The sequence below is a fragment of the Podarcis tiliguerta genome (genome assembly GCF_965153285.1).
Source record: "Podarcis tiliguerta genome assembly, chromosome: 9".
Classification (NCBI taxonomy): Eukaryota; Metazoa; Chordata; class Lepidosauria; order Squamata; family Lacertidae; genus Podarcis; species Podarcis tiliguerta.
This window is the reverse complement of record NC_139542.1, coordinates 28,523,439-28,547,610: the sequence shown is the minus strand read 5'-3', so window position 1 is coordinate 28,547,610 and position 24,172 is coordinate 28,523,439. Positions and strand designations below refer to the sequence as shown.

At 43.9% G+C, this 24,172-nt stretch overlaps 1 protein-coding gene across 1 annotated transcript in view; it reads left to right on the top strand.

Moving 5' to 3' along the window:
* Positions 1-467: 467 nt before the first annotated feature.
* Positions 468-24,172, top strand: part of TRPC3 (transient receptor potential cation channel subfamily C member 3) — a 58,195-nt gene continuing 34,490 nt past the window's right edge. Inside the window, exons 1-2 of the mRNA XM_083457211.1 lie at positions 468-1,140; positions 17,599-18,370. Of these exons, the coding sequence (XP_083313337.1) occupies positions 890-1,140; positions 17,599-18,370 (1,023 nt within the window). The 5' untranslated portion in view covers positions 468-889. The remainder of the gene's footprint in view (positions 1,141-17,598; positions 18,371-24,172) is intronic.

Here is a 24,172-nt window from a genome sequence, read left to right as displayed (position 1 = left end):
CTGTGGGGAGATTAAAATGATATCCCACTTTATTTTTATAATTTTTAATACTGCCATTTCTGAGGTCAGATTTCTGCCCACTTATTCCTCCGTCCCGAGCAGAAGGACCTTGCTGTTGGCAGCAGATGACGGCGTATTTATATCGCCCTGGAAGCTGGCATCCTCGACAAGCACGCGGGTGATCTGTTCCCATTAACACTCATTAAAGCCTCGGAGTGAGTTTTGCTCCACTTGGAGGAGAGCACTTAACCTAGAGCAGCCGAGATGCACCTGCAGTTGCATCTCTTAGAGCAGCGCCCTGTGGATCTCAAACGCCCCAGCATCAACTGGGGGCGAGAAATGTGCTCCCTGCCCCCTCCTCCTTTTTGGCCTGTCAACAAAGTGGCTACACTCCTTCTCCTCCTTTCCCCCTTCCCTCCTCCCTCTGCTCTGTTTGCTAAAGGACTGATGCTCTCAAATGCTGGCTGACTTGCCTCCCTCTCTCTCTCCGTCCCTCCCTCCTTGCCTGCCTGCCTGAGTAATGAGCCTGTCCTAGCACGAGATAATGAAAAGGAGAGAGGAGGCAGAGCGGCCGGCCGGCTTCCGCCGCTTGGAGTGCCTTCCCTTCCCTCGGTCCACGCTCAGATGCTTGCCTCTTCGACTAGCAGCAGCAGCAGCAGCATTCAGGGCAGCCGCCTGGCGAGGGAAGGCGGGAGGGAGCCTCTCGCCTTGATTGGCGAAGAGCTCCGCCGCCCCTTCGAGCTGCGCGGGTGTTCCCTGGCTGGCCAGCGCTTGCCTGCCGCCCGCCCTCTTCCTTTGCCCGGCACCAGCCAGTAAGTAGCTCCCGAAAGGGCGGGCGGGCGGCGGCGCCTGCAGAGCAGCATCGCGGCGGCCGCGGGTCCACGCCAGCATGTCCAGCAAGGGCAAGAGGACCAAGGAGCAGGGCAGCCGAGTGACCTTCCCCCTCCAGCAGCAGCAGCAGCAAGGAGGCGACGACGGGGAGGACGAGGGGGCGCCCGAAGCGGAGCAGCAGCGCTCCAGCCGGGGCTGGAGGGGAGTCAATGGGGGGCTGGAGCCCCTCCATCAGCAGCAGCAGCAGGCGGTGAAAACCCACCGGGAAACCTACGGCTGCTACCCGCCCTCGCCGATGCTGGGCAGCATGTAAGTCCGATGCCCCCCACCCCTAGCCGTCCTCCCCGAGGGTTAGGTCAACGAGGGATTCGGGGGGCGGGGAGCGCCCCCAGTTTTGGACGGGAAGGGATCCGCGGTTGGTCTCCGCCGGAGGGTTGGGGATCAAAGTACTGTATTGGGATTTCTCTTCCTCTGGCTCCTGGGCGACAAAGCGACCCGGATCAGCTTTCCTGGGTTTATGAGACAGAGGGGCTCATCCTCCTACTCCCGAGGAGACGGTGGCAAGGCAACAGGACCAGGAACTGTTGACTGTCGTCGAGGGAGGATCTGGTTAAAGGGGATCCCACTTGGTTGGGCTCCAGGTCGAAAAGCTTAAAAGGCTAGCAGCGGAGAGAGAAAATAAGGCTGCCAAGAGTTGTCTCCTCATAAGACTGGGCAGGGTGTTTTCACATGGGGGCTCCATGTTGTAAATGGGTTATGGCAATGGAGTCATTGAATTTGACAACAGGTGTTTTTTAAAAATAATAGTAGTAATAATAATTGAATCTCCCTAGAAAGGGTAAATCCACATTAAATGGGGGTGAGGATATGGGCTGGCATTTCGGCACCAATTATTTGCATAGATGCTGCAAAAAGCGATGCCTCAATAAATACCTGTCTGAGTTGGAAAGTGAACTATTTTATTCAACAAGAAAGGATAGACATCAGGTGTGGGTGGGTGCAGGGATTCCTGCCTGCCGTAGTTGTTAGTTGCTACTACTGTTTGTTGGGATTCTGTGTTCTCTGCATTCTGGAGTGTAGTCCTGATCCACTCCACTGATTGCTCTTGCATTAGGAGTTGGGTTGAGTGTGTCTGTATCTGCAGCACTCTGGTTCCAGTCCGTTTTGTCCCCGAAAATGAATCTTTCTGCATTTTCTGTCAATATGCAGTTTTTTCTTTACAAAATTGCTGACTCCATTTTAAAGGTATCACCAAAGCAAAAACTAACTTGCTCAAGAATTCGCTCCTACGAGAGGCAGTGGCGGCCACCAACATGGATGGCTTTGAAAGAGAATTTCATGGAGGATAATTCTGTCCTTCACAACTAGCCATGGTGGCTATACTGTACAGCTGCCTCCTTTTTCAGAGATAGGATGCTTCTGAATAGTAGTAGCTGGAAACCGCAGGAGGAGAGATTGGAGTTGTTCTCAGGTCCTGCTTGCAGGCCTCCCATGAACATCTGGTTGGTCACTCTGAGAATAGGAAGCTGTACTAGATGAGTCACTGGCCTGATCTAGTAGGACCATTCTTTACGTTAACTCATCTTATTCCTACCCCCCCAATTTGCTGCAATGTGCTAAGGGGGGAGGTGGAACATGTGTGTGGAAGGAGAACCTTGAGAGAGACCATGACGTCTCTGTGCTTAGTTTCTTCTGAAAGAATTTAGAAGGTGAAATGAGCAAAAGCTGCTCCTTGCATGGGTTCAAATTCACCGTACAGCACGGGGAGGTGACCTTTATGAAGGAGAAAGGGAGGGACAATTGCCAAGAATAAGGAAGAGTCTCAAGATGTGGGGCACTTTCAGATAAGCTGTCCCCAACCAGTCAAAGAACTTTCTAAAAGGGTGGGTTATAAAGTTGTAAAAAAAAATAAAAAATGAAATGAAGTGGGGACTTGGTTGGACAGCCAGTGTGGTGTAGTGTTAAGAGTGGTAGACTCATAATCTGGTGAACCGGGTTCGTGTCTCCGCTCCTCCACATGCAGCTGCTGGGTGACCTTGGGCTAGTCACACTTCTCTGAAGTCTCTCAGCCCCACTCACCTCACAGAGTGTTTGTTGTGGGGGAGGAAGGGAAAGGAGATTATTAGCTGCTTTGAGACTCCTTCCGGTAGTGATAAAGTGGGATATCAAATCCAAACTCCTCCTCCTCCTCTTCTTGGTTTGCAAGGGTGGTTGTAACTATGGCGGCTAATTTAGCACCATGGTCATTGCCCCCTGCCCATGGATTTTGCTATTCATTCTGGATTCCCCAGGCATTCACATGGGGGGAACACACTCTCTGTATGTACTGAGGGTATTTAACAGGACCGGCCATACCATTAGGCAGAGTGAGACGGCTGCCTCAGGTGGCAGATGCTTAGGACTGTGGGGCGGATGAAGCTGTGTGTGTGCTGTGCAATTTGGTCTGCACCTGCAAAACTAGCCTGCTGCCCTTAGGTGGAAGATGCTTTCCCATTGCCTGTGTTGATATAAGATGCAATTGCCAGTCCAGTTGGCTTCTGAACAAGGAATGATTTATCCTAGCTTAGCTTTTATTTTAACAATATTGATATTTATACTTATAGTTGTAATTGTTTTAAGCTGCTTTAGGCACACTTTGCCTGGAAAACAACATATAAATATTTTAAAATACAGTGGTACCTTGGGTTAAGTACTTAATTCGTTCTGGAGGTCCGTACTTAACCTGAAACTGTACTTAACCTGAAGCACCACTTTAGCTAATGGGGCCTCCTGCTGCTGCCGCACCGCCGGAGCATGATTTCTGTTCTCATCCTGAAGCAAAGTTCTTAATCTGAGGCACTATTTCTGGGTTAGCGAAGTCTGTAACCTGAAGCATATGTAACCTGAAGCGTATGTAACCCAAAGTACCACTGTAATGGACAAGGGCCTTTGTCCCAGGCAGCAAAATGGCTTGCGCTGGCCTCCGTTTCTTATGCCCTGCTTGAGAACTCACATAATGTACAAATGTTGTATCTGCAAATATTGCTGGACCGGCCAAAGGAATGAACGACGAAGTCTGTGATGAATGACGAGTAGGACAACTGAGAAATGGAGCTCTAAACAGGAGCCAAGATTTACAGAGTGCAGTGGTTAGTACAGACTAGTCACCTTCTTGTGTGATTTCCTGTCTCTTAATGTTGCATAGTGAAAAATTGCAGGTCTGGGTGCACACCCACGGAATATAGATGTCAGGGACTGGAAAGTGAAGCATACAGCTGAGAAAATGGCTCAGGCCATTTTCAGAAAAGATGCTGGAATAATTGTAAATGGGATCATTTCTGTTAGTGCTTGAGAGTTGACATGCGAGGTTAGAAAATGTCTCTTGGTGGAATGAAAAATGGATTTCTGTTTCACCAGAGCTAATGTGGAGCTGGAAAAATATTGAGGTCAGAGATGGTTGGCATGCAGTAAGCACAGGTGCCAAGCTTAATTTGAGCCAGGGCTCACTGAAGCCTGGAAGATGTGAAATAACAATTGAGAGTTCCTCAATAATTGAAAAAGGACACAGTGCCTTTCCCCTCACTACCGTGCAACTACGACTGGTTCCCACAGACCTTGCATTTTATTTCAAGCCAGAGAAAGTGAATTCTGGGCAGGTGGTCTTCAGGAACTAGCCACTGATAGATGCATGTTTTCTTATTTGAATGTACTATGTAGAAGTCTTGACAGTCCAACTCACAGACAACCAGTGGCGTAGCGTGGGTTGTCAGCACCCGGGGCAAGGCAAGTAATTTGCGCCCCCTAACCCGTGGATTTTAGCAGGGGGCAGAGAGCTGCGAGTGGGAGCGCCCCCCCCCCAGATGTTGCGCCCGGTGCGGCCGGCCCCCCCTGCACCCCCCACGCTACGCCACTGCAGACAACCAAGAGTCTTGTGGCGTTTTAACAACCAACAACTAACTAATTCATTGTGGCATAAGCTTTAGTTGACTACAGTCCACTTTATCATAGAACTGTAGAGTTGGAAGGACCCAGAGGATCATCTAGTCCAACCCACTGAAATGGAGGAATCTTAGCTAAAGCATCCATGACAAGTAACCATCCAACTTTTGCTTAAAAACCGCCAAAGAAGGAGAGACCAGCTCTTACTGTCAGAAGGTTCTACTTGATGTTTAGTTGGAATCTCCCTTCTTGTAACTTGAATCCATTAGTTTGTGTCTTACTCTCTGGAGCAGGAGAAAACAAGCTTGCTCCATCTTCCATGTGATATCCCTTTAGATATTTGAATATGGCTGTCATATCTCTTCAGTTTCCTTTTATCCAAGCTAAACATACCCAACTCCACCAACCATTCCTCATGAGGCTTGATTTCCAGACCCTGATTTTGGTCACCTTCCTCTGCACACGTTCCAGCTTGTTAGTATCCTTAAATTGTGGCACCCAGAACTGGACACAGTATTCAGGGTGTGGTCTGACCAAGGCAGAATAGAGCTGGACTATTACTTCCCTTGATCTGGACACTATACTTCTGTTGATGCAGCCTAGAATAACGTTAGCTTTTTTTGCTGCTTTACTTCACTGTTGACTCATGTTAAGCTTGATGTATGAAGTGTTATCCTGATTTCTAGATATATATGGAAGAGGCAGGATTGTCAACAGTGTGTTCAGAGGAAGAGTGAAATGCAGACAGTATATAGGGAGATAAACTTAACGTAGGCTGATAGTATAATTACAGTGGTGCCTCGGGTTAAGAACTTAATTCGTTCCAGAGGTCCATTCTTAACCTGAAACTTTTCTTAACCTGAAGCACCACTTTAGCTAATGGGGCCTCCTGCTGCTGCCACACTGCCAGAGCATGATTTCTGTTCTCATTCTGAAGCAAAGTTCTTAACCCGAGGTTCTATATCTGGGTTAGCGGAGTCTGTAACCCGAAGCGTATGTAACCCGAAGCATATGTAACCCGAGGTACCACTGTATTAACGCCTGTATTTTCTTCAAGTCATTTCCTTCTGACCTCACAGGCCTAATTGTTTTCTGTCCCTCTGACCCATATATATATATACTGTATCAGGATAACATTGCATATATCTGATGAAGCTAACTGTAATTCACAAAAGGCTATACCCTAGCAACTTTGTTAGTTTTTAGGTGCCACAAGACTCTTTGCTGTCTTGCTGCAACAGAGGAAATTGACAAAACAGTTGTTGATAACCCTGCTGGAAATTGTTATAATGGAAATCCTATTCATGTCTACCCAGAAGTAAATCTGTTGACTTCCTAAATAAGCATGCAGCATAAGTTTATGTTAGCCTTTTTCCTTTTTCAGTTTGTCTTGATATCCTGAGCAGAAGACAAAAGGCAGAATTTAGAAAAGGCCATGCATAAATTCTTAAACCCCACAGCCCACCAACCCCCATGGAACATGGGGGAAGCACATAGCTCAGTGGTAGAACAGCTGCTTGGCATGCAGAAAGTATGTGTCACATTCCCCAGTATCTCCAAATAGGGCTGGGAGAAACTCCTCCTTGAATCCCCGAAAAGCTGGTGCAAGTCAGTGCAGTCAATACTAAGCTACATGGAACAACAAGCCGGTTCCTATGTTCCTATTGGAAGAAATATTCTTCAGCACCCCCTGGTGTCTGTCCTTCATAGTCTCACAAAGCCATAGCACTCCCTACAAAGTTGCTGCTGGGCCACTTTCATGCCTTTAAAAAAACAACACAACATTTCCCCCCCAGAAGTCGGTCATAGAATTGGGAACATTCTGGGCGGTTTCTGTTGGGTACAGAAGCTTAGCAATCACTGACCTCTTTACAAAACCTAAAACATTCCTTTCTCTCTCTGATTTCATGCATTCTCAAGAAAGCTTTTATTAATATTTGCATTAAATAGATATAAAATCCTAATAAAAAGGAACATTTTAAATCTCCAAACGAGAAGAGTTTATGAAAATGTGAGACAGCGGCTCAGTCTAGCATGCTTTAATATCCTGTTGAATACATTTAATTGACATTGAAAGCATTTGTTTAATAGACCCAGATGAGTCAGGGGTGTTTTTCTCAGACCACTAGAATAGCTGCTGAGAAGCTCCACTTCCTGTGTCAGTTCAGGTCTTGCAGCCGTTCTGTTCTGCTGCCAGTAAAAAAATAAATTACCTTTCCTCCAAACTTTTTTTTGTATTTTCACATGGCCAAACAAATTTATCAAAGTGAAGAATGTCACATTGGGAAAAGAAAAGAGATGGAGGACACTTAAAAGAAGATTCTAATTTGGAAGTTTTTGCTGTCGTCTGGAGTGTATTTTTATTTGGTAGTCTCTCTATGGTCTTTACTAAATGTACAAACAGGGAAGGATGGCTTTCAATATTTTTGTATTTTGACTTCTGGCCTATCTTGTACAAAGTATCCCCAAGGGACTCACAATATAAAGACCTTTCTATGTCTTGTTTAGGGGGAGTCCTTTGCCAGAACATTCCAGCAGTGCTCCTGTGAAGCACTATGTTTGTGGTATCATAGATCTTGGGAAGTCAGACCAATGGTCCATGATCTGGTATAGCTCAGTTGGTAGAGCATGAGACTCTTAGCCTTAGGATTGTGGTTTGAACCCCACTCTGTCATGAAGCTCACTGGTAACCTTGGGCCAGCCACAGCCTCCTAATCTCACAGGGTTGTTGTAGGGATTAACTGAGGACAGGGGTGAACCATGTACACTTTATGAAAAGGTGGGATATAAATGCAATAAATAAGCTCTTCCATGCACCTGCTCAAGAAAGCTGGTGGGGCCAGGCAGATGGAGATGTCAGCTGCCAATCTGGCATCCAGAAATCTCCATGTGGTGGCAATTGGACGCGTGCCAGTCACAGAAAATGAATTTCTAACACTGTTTAGAGCAACACTACTGTCTGCTAGCACTATTAGAATGCACATAACAGTAAGCCATGAAATGTACTTGGTGTTGGTTTTGTTTTTTGTTTTGTTTTTGCCCTTGTACTATTTTATTTTATTGCAGATGTAAGTGTGTTATGTTATGATAGATTTTCCAGACTATCCCTGTAGCATTACATGGAGAAAGTATGGACGGCCTACCATAGCATTTCCAGTTCTCCAACAATTAATGTATGGAGATACCTTAAGTGAAATAAGACATGAGATGGCAAAAGAGGGGAAGTGGAAGTAAAGAAAGAAGCATATTCATTTCTAACTCCTCATCTATCAGCATAAAAGGAGAAGTGCAAGGTTTCCTACTAACCACATTCCCATTTATATCCCCCTCCCTAATTCCAACTGTTGTTTGCTCTTGTTCCTTTCCCATAATGGCTTATTCTCTCAAACACCCACTCCAACCACTTCCTGTGCCCTGCCATTTCATACCCAGGGGAGATAAAGATTATGATTAAATGTATGCCAGCAATTCATTTTCTTTTCCTGTTTGTGGAGCAATAATACATTTCTTCCCAATGGTTTTTTAAAAAGCAATAAAATGCCTTGAGTTAGAATAAATTTTTGCCTCAGAGAATTATCTTTTCTGTTTATGGTGGGACATAGCCTGCTTTCACTTTTCAGTATTTTAGTCTTCAGGGATAACTCTGTTTCAATGTACACTTTATGATAAGCTTCTGTTATGAGATCTTTGTTTTGAGTTATAAAATACAGTGTTTCTAAAGAGGCAATTAATTAAACTGAGGCTGGCGGCAAACCCAGAATATAAAATTAGGTGGGGTTTTTTTGGGGGGTGGACTTCACTGTGCACCTCCTTAAGTCAAGGAAGAAAGCTGTTTGAATCTCCCCAATTATAACTTAAAATTGATTCATACAAGCAGTTCTGATTCCACCCCACGCTCTGTCATAATTACTGTGCAGTGGAATCCACAAGAAATATGGAGCCCAATCTTAAGCATATTTTGTTGTCATTTAGTCGTTTCTGACTCTTTGTGACCCCATGGACCAGAGCACGCCAGGCACTCCTGTCTTCCACTGCCTCCCGCAGTTTGGTCAAACTCATGTTAGTAGCTTCGAGAACACTGTCCAACCATCTTGTCCTCTGTCGTCCCCTTCTCCTTGTGCCCTCAATCTACCCAACACCAGGGTCATTTCCAGGGAGTCTTCTCTTCCCACGAGGTGGCCAAAGTATTGGAGCCTCAGCTTCAGGATCTGTCCTTCCAGTGAGCATTCAGGGCTGAGTTCCTTCAGAATGGATAGGTTTGATCTTCTTGCAGTCCATGGGACTCTCAAGAGTCTCCTCCAGCACCATAATTCAAAAGCATCCATTCTTTGGCAATCAGCCTTCTTTATGGTCCAGCTCTCACTTCCATACATCACTACTGGGAACACTATAGCTTTAACTATACAGACCTTTGTTGGCAAGGTGATGTCTCTGCTTTTTAAGATGCTGTCTAGGTTTGTCATTGCTTTTCTCCCAAGAAGCAGGCGTCTTTTAATTTCGTGACTGCTGTCACGATCTGCAGTGATCATGGAGCCCTGCATATCCTCTCCATATGGTTATGGCTGGTTCTCTGTAACAACAACAACTGAAGCCACAAATACCTTGGACAGTGGCACCGCTACGGAACCTAGAGTTCAGACTGGCTCAGCATGAGCATCATGGGATGCTACAAGTTCTGTGGAGTTAGCAGGAAAGTGTGTGCATAGGAATTATTTTTATTCATTGAATTTGTATCCCGCCCTTCCTTCTGAATGTGTATCGGTGTGTATGTTTGTATGAATGAATGAGAGTGGCTTCCACATTACATATGGGGGGAGGGGAGGAAAGAAACTGGGTTAGAAATAAGTAGGAAGATAGTGAAGAAGAAGACCCAGCACTCTGTGGTAGGACATGTAGTTTAATGTGTAAGAGGCTGCCTGTTTAATTTTTGCAATTCCCCGTTAAATATTCTTACTCAGTAGGTGGGTCAGGTATCTTCTAACATAGTTGGTCTGTCTCTGGAACAGCAACTATGACAATGCTTGGCAGAAGAGACCCTTTGACACACTGCAATTGTTCAGTGCAGTTGTGAATCTCCTTGCCATGCCCTGGCTTCATGCCTATACAGCCTTGTGGGATCTGCACTGCGCTCAGGCTCCCAGCCACCAAATCCAAATAGAATCAGGCCAACTAGTTCAGTTGCTCTCTCCTGAGATCTGCGTGCCTGCAGGGCGATGTTGGTGCTAGGTCATTGTGCTGTACATTGCTTCCTCTCTTAGAGATACTAAGACTTGCAAGTTGCAACCTATTTCTTTTGTCCTAAAGCAGTAGGAAGGGAACATGCAAAACCCAGTTTAAGAGTTAAGCATTTACCTTTGGCAATCTGGGGCAGCGTAGTGCCCAAAATGATGGCTGTCACTTGAATGGTCCAGATTACATTATCACTCGACTGTGAGACTTGTCTAAAACCACACCAAGCCACTCTTGTCTCAACTTTAGTCCTCCATCTGTAATGTTTTGATGATAACACTGAGGGTAGCAATTCTGGCAAGTTTTAGAAAAGTTGCTGCAAAGCTTACAGAGATAGTGTGTGTGTGTGTGTGTGTGTGTGTGTAGTGCTTTGAACATCCTAGAGCATGATACATGTCTGATATGAAGAACCTGTCGCCCTCCAAGTGATGATGGATTCCAGCTCCCATCATCTTTCATTATTTCCCATCATCCTTCATTATTTGCTGTGTCGATGGGAGTTGGAGTCCAATAGCATGCATAGGACCAAAGGTTTCCCACTCCTGATTATGTTATGTTTTATGTTTTGATGTTATGATGTTATTAAATTTATATACTGCCCTATACCAGGAATCAGGGTGGTTCACAGAACATGTTACAGTGTCATCCTGAGGGTATTTTTATTTTTTTTACTGAGGCTGTGGACTGATGATATAATTGTTGTTGTTTAGTCATGTCCGACTCTTCGTGACCCCATGGACCAGAGCATGCCAGACACTCCTGTCTTCCACTGCCTCCCGCAGTTTGGTCAAACTCATGCTGGTAGCTTTGAGAACACTGTCCAACCATCTCGTCCTCTGTCGTCCCCTCCTCCTTGTGCCCTCAATCTTTCCCAACATCAGTGTCTTTCCCAGGGAGTCTTCTCTTCTCATGAGGTGGCCAAAGTATTGGAGCTTCAGCTTCAGGATCTGTTCTTCCAGTGAGCACTCAGGACTGATTTCCTTAAGAATGGATAGGTTTGATCTTCTTGCAGTCCATGGGACTCTCAAGAGTCTCCTCCAGCACCATAATTCAAAAGCATCCATTCTTTGGCGATCAGCCTTCTTTATGGTCCAGCTCTCACTTCCATACATCACTACTGGAAACACTATAGTTTTAACTATACGGACCTTTGTTGGCAAGGTGATTCTGCTTTTTAAGATGCTGTATAGATGATTTAATAGTAATTGTAATTATCTAGATGGACAATAATGCGACTCTCTAAGATGGTTTGAGTAGAGGAGGACTGCCATTAAGAGCCCTATGAAATGAATAACACTAGCATCATTTTCATTCCAACCTCGGCCTCTGCATGTTGCAGGTTGCTGACTGGAATGCATTTTCTGCAGTCTGTCCCACCAGCTGCCATAGCAGCAGATGTAACTCTGCTCTATGCTGTTCCTAGAGCTCAATTAATCAACCTAACAGGACGTGCTGAAGCAACAGGACACCAGAGACCAAGGGACTTGTGGGCGTGTGCACATTCCTGGTTTAGAGTGTTTCTTGCTCTTATTCTGCCCCTCTATAAATTATTGTAGAAGAAAGTTGCTTGACTCTTCCCAAGTGTAGCTATATACAGTGGTACCTTGGGTTAAGTACTTAATTCATTACGGAGGTTCGTTCTTAACCTGAAACTGTACTTAACCTGAAGCACCACTTTAGCTAATGGGGCCTCCTGCTGCCGCTGCCGCCAGAGCACGATTTCTGTTCTCATCCTGAAGCAAAGTTCTTAACCCGAGGTACTATTTCTGGGTTAGCAGAGTCTGTAACCTGAAGCGTATGTAACCTGAAGTGTATGTAACCCGAGGTACCACTGTACAAGCAGACTTCGTCATACGGTATTTCACAGCCACTGTGCACTGGGGTACACAGAAGCCAGCAGCCCCGTTTTTGTTAGAAAGTAGGTAATTTCCTCTTGAATTGAATTTTAATTTGAAGCTCATATGCTCTGCAGTGTGAAGCATGTGCTAATGAAGCAAGTGTGGCTAAAGGTAATACAAAGTCCAGTACTAATTAACTTGCAATAAAAGCCCTCCTGATTCTGATGTGTACTGATGTGTTCTGATCCATGCAAATACCTAAAAGAAAACAATTCTGAGGCTGTAAGTGAGCATTGCTATTCTGGGAGTATTTCCCTAGTATTGCTGCAGAAAGTTTCCTGAAAACATCTCTCAGTGCAGGAAGGCTTTCAGCTGGCACAAATCCCAGTAAGGCTTCCATTGCCAACATTATGTGGATATTATTAATTTATTTAAAAGGTTTCCCTGCCACTTTCACCTGCACTAGGAACATAGTTTTCCCCTAAGTGGATTTATTATGACAGTTGCATCAACTCATTTCCAGAATTACAGCTTCCACACTCTGCCCACTTACCTGAGAGTAAACCCAATTAAATTCCGCCGCACTTACATCTGAACAGATATGTACAGGATTTCACTGTACATTTGTCTATATCACTAGGGCGTGAATATGACACCAGAGCAAGTTTAGAGAACAGTAAATGCCCTTAAAGGAACAGGGGCTCTTTCCTGTATTCACTTGGGTGCCCTACCCCTGAGGAAGGAGCAATCAAAAGCAAGGGGCATGTTCCAAAAATGTCAAAAGAATGGCACCAAGTCTCATCAGGTCAGCTCTATATCAGACTTCATTCAGGTTATAGAAGGGACAGTCAGTTCCTTCCAGAGATGCTTCCAAGTTCCAGGAAAGTTTCTTCCCCAAGGTAAACAAGGGTCTTGTGCCTCAGGACCCTTAGCAGGGTTAAATCCAGGCTGTTATGCCTCGCCAAGAGAAAGCATACTCTTTTCTCAGGTCATGCCCAATAGAGCTTAGTGGAACAGCCTGAAGAAGACCTTCCAACAGGGAAGCAAGAACTCCCCCCGCCCCCGTCTCTGTGGAGGCCCCTTATTTAGGCTTCCAGCTTGACCAACCTGTTCCCTATGTCTCTATTGGGCTTTTCCACCTTCTTCTGTCTTTTTATATCATTCCTGCCTCCCCTCCTTTCTGCCTAAGGCACAGAAGATGAGCTCCTTCACTGCCATCAATTACAGATGGAGTCTCCAGGCAATGTCCAGATGTGGTCTCCTCATTGCCTGGTTAGTGCATACCTGCTTGTATCTGGGCCTAATTAAGGGGCCAGGTGCCAGCAAATGTGGCAAATGGTTCTACACTTTGGTTTCCACCTCAGTTGTATGCATCAACTTTTTAATAATATAGTTCTTGTAAATTTTTTCTTCTTCTAAAATGTGAATAGACAGAGGAAGGGACTCCTGTCCCCCTCAGTACAACCCCAAACAAGCAACACTATTCACCCACCTCACAGAGTAAAAGGAAGACCAGGTTGGGGGATAAAACATCAAAAATCACCCTCAATTTAAGTGGATATAGTATTATCAAGATCTTAGCAACGTGCACAGGTAATCAAAGAGAAAGAAAGTACGTTCCTTTTGTTTCGTTGAACAGAAATTGGAGACCCCAGTGGACCCAAGACAAAGTCTGTTTCCATTACCTAAAGCTCCCCATAATAGCCCTACTGACTTATGTAGTGCTGGAACAGCTCTGCTGTGCTCCTGTATGTGAGTGTATTCAATAAAAAGGAACCATATGGTTGCAAATTGATCTCTCTCTATTTGCCCCCTAATAACTTGCCATTTATGCGAAAGCTTTTCTAACAGGGCTATATGCCAAATCTTAACAATACCAATCGTCTACATCAGTGCACTTAAAACCATTCCAGAGCTTTGCTATTGTCGCACTAGCTGCAAATAAAAGGTGAATAATTAACTCCTGATTTGCTGGGTCCCTCTTTGGACTATCAAACAAATTCAGCATCTGTTGCATGCATTTGCCAAAGGTTATTAATTCAAGGCACAATTCTGAATTTGGATGGTGGCAGAAGAGAGCTTAAGAGCCTTTCCGTTTGCACATTCAAGAACTACAGCTGCCATTTTTAGCTATATATTCTGGTAATGTTTTTCTGGGTTTAGCTTTGTAAGTAGCAAATGCTTTCAAATTCCATTAATTAAAGTTTGAGAGAGACAGAGAGAGAGGGTTGTTTTTAAACAGCACCCTATAGCCTTTAAATTTAAAACAGAATATTTAGGTAAAAAAAAAAAGGCTGCTAATGGTGTGCATTTTTTAATTCAGACAATATTGCTGCTTATTCATACGAGTCTTCACGGCCAACCTGAGTCATGCTGTTGCCTTGAGTGAAGGATAAGATGGCGCCACATCTCCCCAGTCCCATCTGCAGAAGTTTGCAAGGCAGGCCATTCAAACCTTGTTTCAGCACTGATGATGGAACAGCATCCCCTTAAGGCTGTTTTAGAGGGCTCAGGACAGGCTTCTTGGCCTGCACTGCTCTCTCATCCCAACAACTTGCTGCTACTCCCCACTTCCCAGCATCTGCTGCCTTAGGTGGCATTTGCCCCCTGTCTAATGGCAGGGCCGGCGCTGCTAGTATTGTACACTTTGTCTCAGTTTGCTGCAATGCGTCACAGCGGATGTTCTTTACAAAATGTTTCAAATTATAAACATATTCTAAGATTAAAAAAATTCCCTCCAACTTTTCCAGTAGTTCAGTATTTGTTGGGGGTGGGGAGGGGAAGAAAGACTGGGATGAGATGGGAAGTACAGTCATACCTCATGTTACGGCCGCTTCAGGTTACGTGTTTTTGGGTTGCAGACTGCAGGAAACCCGGAAGTACCAGAACGGGTTACTTCCGAGTTTTGCCGCATGCACAGAAGCGCCAAATCACACCGGCGTCTGCGCAGACGCAGTGCTTCAGGATGTGAACGCTGCGGGTTGCGGATGTGCCTCCGTCATGGATTGCGTCCGCAACCCGAGGTTCCACTGTATAAATTGTTTGTGTGTCTCTTTGTGAAACACATGAATGGGAATACAGTGGTACCTTGGGTTACAAACACCTTGGGTTACAGACTCCGCTAAGCTGGAAATAGTACCTCGGGTTAAGAACTTTACCTCAGGATGAGAACAGAAACCGCGCGCTCGTGGCACGGTGGCAGCGGGAGGCCCCATTACCTAAAGTGGTACCTCAGGTTAAGAACGGTCTCAGGTTGAGAACGGTTTCAGGTTAAGAACAGACCTCTGGAACGAATTAAGTTCGTAACCAGAGATACCAATGTATTGAAAAAGAATATGAACCTACCCAGTGATGAAAAAATTCCCATCATGGTCTCACACTAACATGCCAGGACTCTATCCTTTCATGCTAACATGAACCACTTCTCTAGAAGACTTCCCGAAAATCCTGCATTTCTACAAGTTATTTTTTAATAATTGCCCTTCTAGTAAATGTTTTTAATAATAGATATTAACATCTGACAGGAAATCATTAGGAGGAAATTTGGTTTTTAACTTTTTAAAAAATTACTGCAGTTAGTTTAGAACTGGGTCCAATTAGAGGTGGGTGGAAAAAGAGGACATAATGATACTCGAAACATGCTAGGTTAATTTTTCATCACATTTTCATGTGAAGCAAACACTCTTGCATCTTTTGTGATTTCCACTATGTTTAAAATTTAGATTGATTGAAATACCATTATCGTAAAACATACTAGCTGTCATTTTCAGAGCAAAATAACTGAGTTTGCCTGCTACTCAGTGTTTGCACTCTACCATTCTCCTCAACCTGCTGTCCTCCAGAGACTTTGGACTACAAGTCCCATCATCCTTGACCATTGGCCATGCTGGCTGTGGTTGCACCTCTGCTTTCTACCTTACCTGTTGGGTTTGAGTTAACAAATGTATGGCAGTTTGAGTATGACTTTTGTTGCACATGCTGTTAGGTGCTAGTTTTCCATGCTCTCAGTTGATAAGGACAAACAGGATAGAATAATTAACCTACTGTCTGCTACAATGAATAACTTTTTTGTTTCATTGATTTCAGGAGAACTGTTAAGTGTTCTTCCTTTGAAATTGATTGGACTGAAAAGTGCTTAACTGTGGCATAGTGAGTTTTGGTGTCTAATTCTTGAACTGTTACAGCAACAATGTTTTCATTGACATTGATTATTATTATAATTGCTATTTTATTTAAACATGGCATTATTCCTGAAGGTCTCAGGACTACTTTCCTAGTAACCGTATATTTAAAACATACTTCAATAATAACTAACATTTATCACAGTAAATTCCACCCCCATGCAATCTCCTGCCAGAAAATTTATCACAAGCAACCGCCATTACACAGTAAGTAGATTAAAAAAACACATCAGCATTAAATTCGCAAACTTCAATAGCCAATTTGGTTGTGCAGGAATTACAGTGCATCTTGGTTCCTTATTTTATTTGATTATATATGTTCCCTTTAGCTAGCTATCTGGATATGCAGGACCACAGAAAAGAAAAATGCTTTTTCAAATGCCAGGCAAGAGTCTTGTCAATGAAATACAAGCTACTTTCTAATAGTAATTTATTTTGGGAAGACATATCGGGCACATCAAATATATGACATTGTCATAGTATATTTATTGGACTATTTATCTCCGCTGACAAAACACTGTACATTTAGAAGAATGTTCTCGCCCTATAAAAACTGAGTTTCATTTGCTGAATTTATTATTCTTTTCCATCCCGAGTGAGGTGGGTACTAGGGTGCAAGGGAAGAAGGAAATGAAAGCCTGTGGTTTTCTGCATGGCCATTGTAAGTATGAGAGAGTTGTAGCCTTTCAGATGCAGTCGGACTTCACTTCCATTGGCTCCAGCCAACATGACTACCAGTCAGGGATGATAGTGGTCAGTGGTCCAGAAACTTGTGCTTAGGTCTGTGAAAATGGAAAACACGGAAGGTGGTCTGTAAGAAGCTATGCCTCTTCGAGACTGCAAGGGATGTTGCTATGACTGCCTGCTGTTCTAAGTGAGCTGTAATGGTGTTGCTCTGTAGGTGGTTGTTAAATTCTTATTGCATTGCCACGCGGAGACCCCCCGACCCCAGGCGACCCCCGGGTGGAATAATGACTCATGACGTGTTATGGGATTAAAATTGGCCACAGCTTTATTAAACTTTCAGATATAGGGAGACCAACTCCCAGCTAAGTTCCACCCTCTATTGTAGGCTTCCTCAACCTCGGCCCCCCAGATGTTTTTGACCTACAACTCCCATGATCCCTAGCTAGCAGGACCAGTGGTCAGGGATGATGGGAAATGTAGTCTATAAACATCTGGAGGGCCGAGGTTGAGGAAGCCTGCTCTATTGTGTGTGCAGGGTGGTCCCAACCCTACCTGGTCGACTCCCCTGGCAACACCTCCCCACCTGGGATTGGTTTACTGTCTGAGGTTGGGCGGGAACCTCCAGGTATTGAGCTTGGGGAGGTGAAGCCAGGCCAAATTGTCAGGAATCGTGTGGGATCAGGGGGCTGTGTGCAGCCACACAAAAAGTGCCCCCCGTTTGAAGTGGGGAGGGATCATTCTCAATTAATCCAGGTGTGCAGTGTGGATTATTTTTTGTGATTGACCTGTCTTCACCTATTGTATGCATATTTAACTTGGGCCACTCTAGCCCAAGAGTGTAGATTCCTAGAGAAGCTCTTCCAAGACAATGACAGCTATAAAAATATTCCAAATGTCTTGTTTCTGCTCATTAGGACCATTGATGGAAGCCCTTCTTTGAGACGCATGACTGTGATGAGGGAAAAGGGAAGGCGGCAAGCAATCAGAGGTCCAGCTTTTATGTTCAACGAGAGGGGCACAAGTCTTACGGCAGAGGAAGAGCGCTTTCTGGACGCGGCAGAGTATGGGAACATCCCTGTGGTACGCAAAATGCTGGAAGAGTCAAAAACGTTGAATGTCAACTGTGTCGACTACATGGGCCAAAATGCCTTGCAGCTCGCTGTGGGGAATGAACATTTGGAAGTGACAGAACTTCTGTTGAAGAAGGAGAATCTGGCACGGATCGGAGATGCCCTGCTGCTTGCAATTAGCAAAGGGTATGTCCGGATTGTGGAAGCAATCTTGAATCATCCCGGGTTTGCAGCTAGCAAGCGGCTGACTCTGAGCCCTTGTGAGCAGGAGCTCCAGGATGATGACTTTTATTCTTACGATGAAGACGGCACCCGATTCTCCCCAGACATCACACCCATCATTTTAGCAGCCCACTGTCAGAAGTATGAGGTGGTGCACATGCTGTTAATGAAAGGGGCGAGGATAGAGAGACCTCATGATTATTTCTGCAAGTGCAACGATTGTACTGAGAAACAAAAGCATGATTCTTTCAGCCATTCCAGGTCAAGGATAAATGCATACAAGGGCTTGGCAAGTCCTGCCTACCTGTCTCTGTCTAGCGAAGACCCGGTTCTCACTGCTCTAGAACTCAGTAATGAGCTTGCTAAACTGGCTAATATTGAAAAAGAATTCAAGGTAAGGCTTCTTCTTTTTTCTGTGCCTTCTCTGCGTGCTGCATTGGCTTCGGTGGATTAAAACACTTCACATTTATTTCCCCCTCACTTTATCTGTTCCTGTTAATATTGCTGCTGCGATGTCTGGATGTTTTTTGAAAACACCATTTTGCTTTAAATGAAAATACTTCATAAGCGCCGGGTGTAATCAGAAAAAACGCAATACTCCCCTTGGAATAGATGAAAACAGGTTTGTTCACTGTAACAGAACATAATTGTTTTTATTAAAGTGCACTCTGTTGAAATAATGCCATCTGAGCTACCAGAAGAAAAAGCAAGTGCTAGGTCCTAAATGAGTATTCCTGTTTCTATTCACACCTCTAGATTGTTGTTTACAAGTTATAAAAGCTACGCACATTTGTCATTTCCCTCTCAGAAGGACACCGCTCATTCATCTGCCAGAAATGTATTAGTGTGCCAAGAGCCAGCTGTTAAAATCTATCCAGATGTCCCACTTTTCTGTCTGATGATCATCTATACATATAATGGAGTCATAGCATGCCGACTAGTCTCTCTTTTTCCAGATTTTTCATTAACTGGACTCTGATAAGCATTACTCTGCTCTGCCCCTTTATGATGCCCATGTTTTTAAAATGCCTGATAAAGTTACAGAGGATAGCCCTATCCTGAAGTAGGTCTTTCTGAAAGAAGAAACTGGGATGGTGGATGCAGATTGTAAACAAAATTGGTTCTACAAATGGCAATTTTATCCAGCTGCAGCAAACATTTTAATGGGGTCCTTCTGGGTCAGTGTTGGATTCCACTTCTCTAATTAACTTTTCCCTAAATTATTGTGAGGAGGCAAAAGACACATTAATCTGCGAGGCCTGTTCCGAGCAGAGAGAGGTTTAAAGAGCTAAATGTGGGTGGGCAGCATGGGCTGGCAGTGATGGTATATGGTTATGTGGGTATTTAACACGGCAGTGCCAGACATAATGTACAACTTAATATCTGCTACAGCACATTTCAGCTCCTTCAGTGGCCCTTCCATTGTAGATGGAAGTGCGGTGAAAAATTAAACTTAGCCTTTTTGCAAGTTGCATATTTTGTAAGCGTGGCATTAGATTTGGATTTGAATAGTTACGTAAATACGTAATTACTTCAACATTCTGCTCATTTACACAGTTTTGTATTACAATGTCATACCAAGGAAAGCACCTCATCTTGTTCCAATGCATCCTGCAACACAGCAGGATTTGCGAATCTTTATTTTATACATTGTACTGAAACTCTAAGATGATTCCTTGTTGTGTAGTGTATAATACATTTGATGCATTGTTGTGTAGTGCAGAAATACGTTTCTTCCTTACTTTTTATTTTCTGTATCCAGATCTTCTGTATCCAGATAAAATTGACTTATTGAAGTTACAAAAATATTGTTTGAAGGAAGACTATAATCCTGGAAGTTGAACGTGTAGCTATTACAGGCCATAATAAACTCTTTCAAGGCTTTGCTCTACTATCCCAGCTTCTCATAAAGCATGCAGTTAATCGAAGCATGACATTGTAGTTTACTGACTGTAACTGATCATAGATCATATTATTAATAGAACAAAAGTTTCTGGCGAAGGCTAGGAGAGATATAGACCCAAGCAAACAGTGACAGCACCTAAATACTAAGGTGTCAGCTTTGACTTGCACTTAGAAACTGCAGCATTTACTGAAAAAGTGGTTGACTATATTGAATTAGGCCTTTTAACCCTGTTTGAAATGGTATATCATCAGACCTATGTTTGTTCTTATACTGTTCTTGTACTATGTACCAACAGAGCAAATGCTTCCAGCCCATACAGTAGCAAATTAAGAACATAACTGCATGTCATAGTCTTTAAATGACATACAGCCATACCTTGGAAGTTGAATGGAATCCATTCCGGAAGTCCATTCAACTTCCAAAATGTTTGGAAACCAAAGCATAGCTTCTGATTGGTGTCAGGAAGCTCTTGCAGTCAGTCGGAAACCACGGAAGCCCTGTCAGTTGTTCAGCTTCCAAAAATAGTTCGCAAACCGGAACAGTCACTTCCCAGTTTCTGGCATTCAGGAGCCAAAATGTTCAAGAACTAAGCTGTTCAAAAACCAAAATACAGTTCAAAAACTGTATTCTTTAATGTAAATTTGTTTGGGAAAAGTCTTCAAGATAGGTTAGAAAAAGTAAAATCCTGACACAGCCACACCCACACCCACATACCTCCAGTGCATATCATTTGAAGGCACAGGAATCCTTTGGAAGTTCCACTGTCAATTAAAGGCTAAGTAAAGCTGGTGATGGAATCTCCCATCCATGCCAGAAAAAAGAAATAGATCTGTCTTTAACAGATTCAAGATTCGAGGCACAGATTCAAGAGCTTGATGTGCTTGTTCAAGGATGGAGAATGTGAGCATTAGAATGGGATTATTTGCATCCCCTAATGCTAGGCCTACTTTGTAAGCCACTAATGTATACATATGGGGCAGATTGCTTTTTCTTTTCAGGCTTTGGTGTTAATGTTACTTTGTAGGTTTTTGTGGGGTTTGTTTGTCTTTGTTGCTCCATTACACTTATGGATTGCATTATACTACAAGAACCCAGCCCCTCAAGGCATCTTACTGCTTTATTTATGAAACCCAGTTCCACCACTAACATTGGTTGCCTGTTGTCAACCCATTTAACTAGTGTGCCTTGACGAACTGTGTTGCAGGCCAGGGAAATCCTGAACTCCTTGGAGGAAGGGCTGGATAAAAAATTTAGTAAGTAAATAAAGATTTAATTTTTTTAAAGCAGAACTTAATCCTTTTATTTTGAATGGGACACCAATACCTATCAGCATTCAAACTTGACAAAACAATCTAATCAGCAACAAGGAGGAGTCATCAACCACTATCTCATTTAGTGGGTCCGTTCACAAAACTCCAGTCTTCTTTATAACTTTTTGGGAGGTTTTCAAACATCTCTTATGTTTATTTGCAACAAACAATGTCAACCTGGCCATGCAATATGTATCCTTAAGGATTTTGGACGGCTTTTATCAGAAGGTCTCAAAACTTTCTCGTGTAATGTGTCTGGGATATGCATTATTTGCAAATGTTAACATAGAGAAGGGACTACTGTGTTGTGGTTGCTTGAGGCGCACAGTCATTCGTTGCCTCATAACTAGTGGGGAAATGCTTTGAAATGTAAAGTCTGGTGGTAGCAGACGGAGATAGGTGGGGTGGACCAGTATGAGGGATGAATCTGAAACCATGACACTAGGAAGAACAATGACACAGAAATGTTGTCATCGGAAGCAATGCAATTGGTCTAATATAGAACTGATTTTGGCTTCAGTAGGGAAAACTGAATGGAAGTGAGAATGAAATTGTCTGCTGCTGCTTACCCTATCCTGTGCTGAGAGGAGAATCAAATATGAGATAATACTTTGCCTACAGGATTTGAGATAGAAATGCCTGTTCAAAGCTATCGGAAAGCCACAAGCTTTGAACAGAGCATACCTTCTGACACTTCTGAAAGCAAAGCGAGAGACAGCGAGAAAGCATAGAATCGTGGGTTTTAATTGGTTGTCTTGGTTTATCTGATTGTCCAGGAGGTTGCTTTTTTCAACAGAATCTATGGCTAAAATGGGACAGAGAAGGATTTTCCATTCTATAATGGATCAGGCTTATCACTTGAATCATGCAGCCATTCATTACCATTTGAGGCAGAGCAAATGCAATAGGTTTTTGCCTTCTCATGCTGCATATCCCCACATGCCTGGCATAGATGAATTCCAGGGCTCTTAACTTAGGACTGTTGGCAACTGTGAAGAAATTCTCATTCTATTAAGGATATTGCAACTTTGCAAAAATTTGAAACTTCTAATTTGTTAAAAGAACAGCAGTTCTTGCTCATTAGATTATCTCTTGTCAAGGAGATCTAGCTGGCATTATTCTTTTATAAATGCTTTGGCATGATTGGTTGGACTTGAATAATGCAGAAAAAATCTTGAGTGATTAAGGAGCAATACCAACACACTGAGATTTATTTTTTTTCATGACTTGCCTCAGTCCTGATATTTAAAATCCACTTTCACTACTGTATCCTTGTCAAAGATAGTAATGCACACACACACACATTTAAACAATGACTTTAAAATAATAATAATAATTCTACCAGCTAGAGCTGAAGCCTTTTTCTAGAAAAATCAGAAACAAACATATCTGGATAGATCGAACACTAAATTCTCTTCCCTTTTGCTAAAATGAGTATGTAAGGCACATAGGAAGTTGCCTTATATTTAGGCAGATCCTTGGTCTATCTAGTTCAGTATTGTCTGCACTGACTGGTAGAAGCTCCCTGGGGTCTCATTTCTAGCCCTATTTAGAGATTCAAAGCAGACACTTTGCTACTGAGCTATGGTCCTTCCTCATGCCATGCTGCTTTTGCTGTGATTATTGACCCATGCTTTGCCCAATAAGGTCTATTCTTATACATATGAGTTAGAGCAGCTCTAACTCGGTAGCAAAGGTTTTAAGAAGAAGCCAGGGGTGCTTTCAAACAGCTTCCCAGGCAAAGGAGAAGTGGCTAGTCTGGGTTTCCAGATGCAACTCCCATGGAAGAATGTGAACAATGGCAAAAATCTGACAAGAAGATCAAGCTGCCCTAATTTCAATCGCCCTTTAGGACGGTTCTCTAGGGAGATCGCAGCTAGTTGTCATAATTGCGTTCTTATTTGCAGAGCAAGTTTAAAATGCGTTAGACGCTTTGCAGATAATACCATTTGCACTCCGAGGTTTGTGTAATTGCTTAGTTGAGACTTGGTACTAAGCTTTATAATAAATTGAGCATACGAAAGAGAGACCAGCAGCTGGGTCCTGGATTAAACGTGTGCGTCATTTTGTGTGTGTTGAAAGCAGGGGCGGAGGAAGGGGGTGTGGTAGGGGCAGGTTGCCCCGGGTGTCACCACTGAGGGGGGTGACAAAATGCCAGGCAGCACTCACCGTGGGCCCTGCAGTGCACCTGAGCCATGCATCTCTCCTAGGAGAGACAGAGTGGCTTTGGCGCGTGCAGGCTCCGTGCTACCCCAAACGGTCTGCCCGCTGCCTCCCTCCCAGCTGTAGGGCGGATGAGTTGGAGGAGGCAGGCAGACTCCCTCACCGCTGCCTTTCCGTAGAGAAAGGTGGGGAGAGTCTCCCAGGTGCAGCTGCATCCAGCCAACTATCTCACCTGGCTCCCCGACAGGCAGGCTTTAAAGGACGGCGGGTTGCAAGCTTGTTGCTCCAAGTCTTGACACAAAAGAGCTGCTTAAGTGCTCCGGTGCTTATAAGCTTCATCTCCCTTTTCGATGGACCCCTCAGGCCGCTCCCTCACAAGGTTGTTGTTGTAAGGATAAAATGCTCAATCAAGAGTTATCTTAGGTCCACTATGAGTCAAGCTTGGCTCTCTGACTTAGCCATCTTGTCAGCTGAAAAAAAAAGTAGCGGAAGGAATTGATTTTGATGATGCGATTTCAAAATTTGCAGAGAACAAAGTTGGGTGGGGGGGAAAGGTTTTAAGTGCTTATGCTCACAGTGTTAAGTAAATAAACCAGAAAACAACACTTGTAACTGTAAGTATTTTATTTTTCCTTCTTTTAATAATTTCAATGGGGCGGGGGGGGGGGTGACAAGAAATGTTCTGCCCCGGGTATCACCTGACCTTGCTACGCCACTGGTTGAAAGAGGCTTCTCTGCTTTTCCTATGGAGAAGTAGTTCCATGGGTATTGTGCAAGAGGCAGCTGGGAAGATGAGAAAGATAGTGGTCTCATCTCA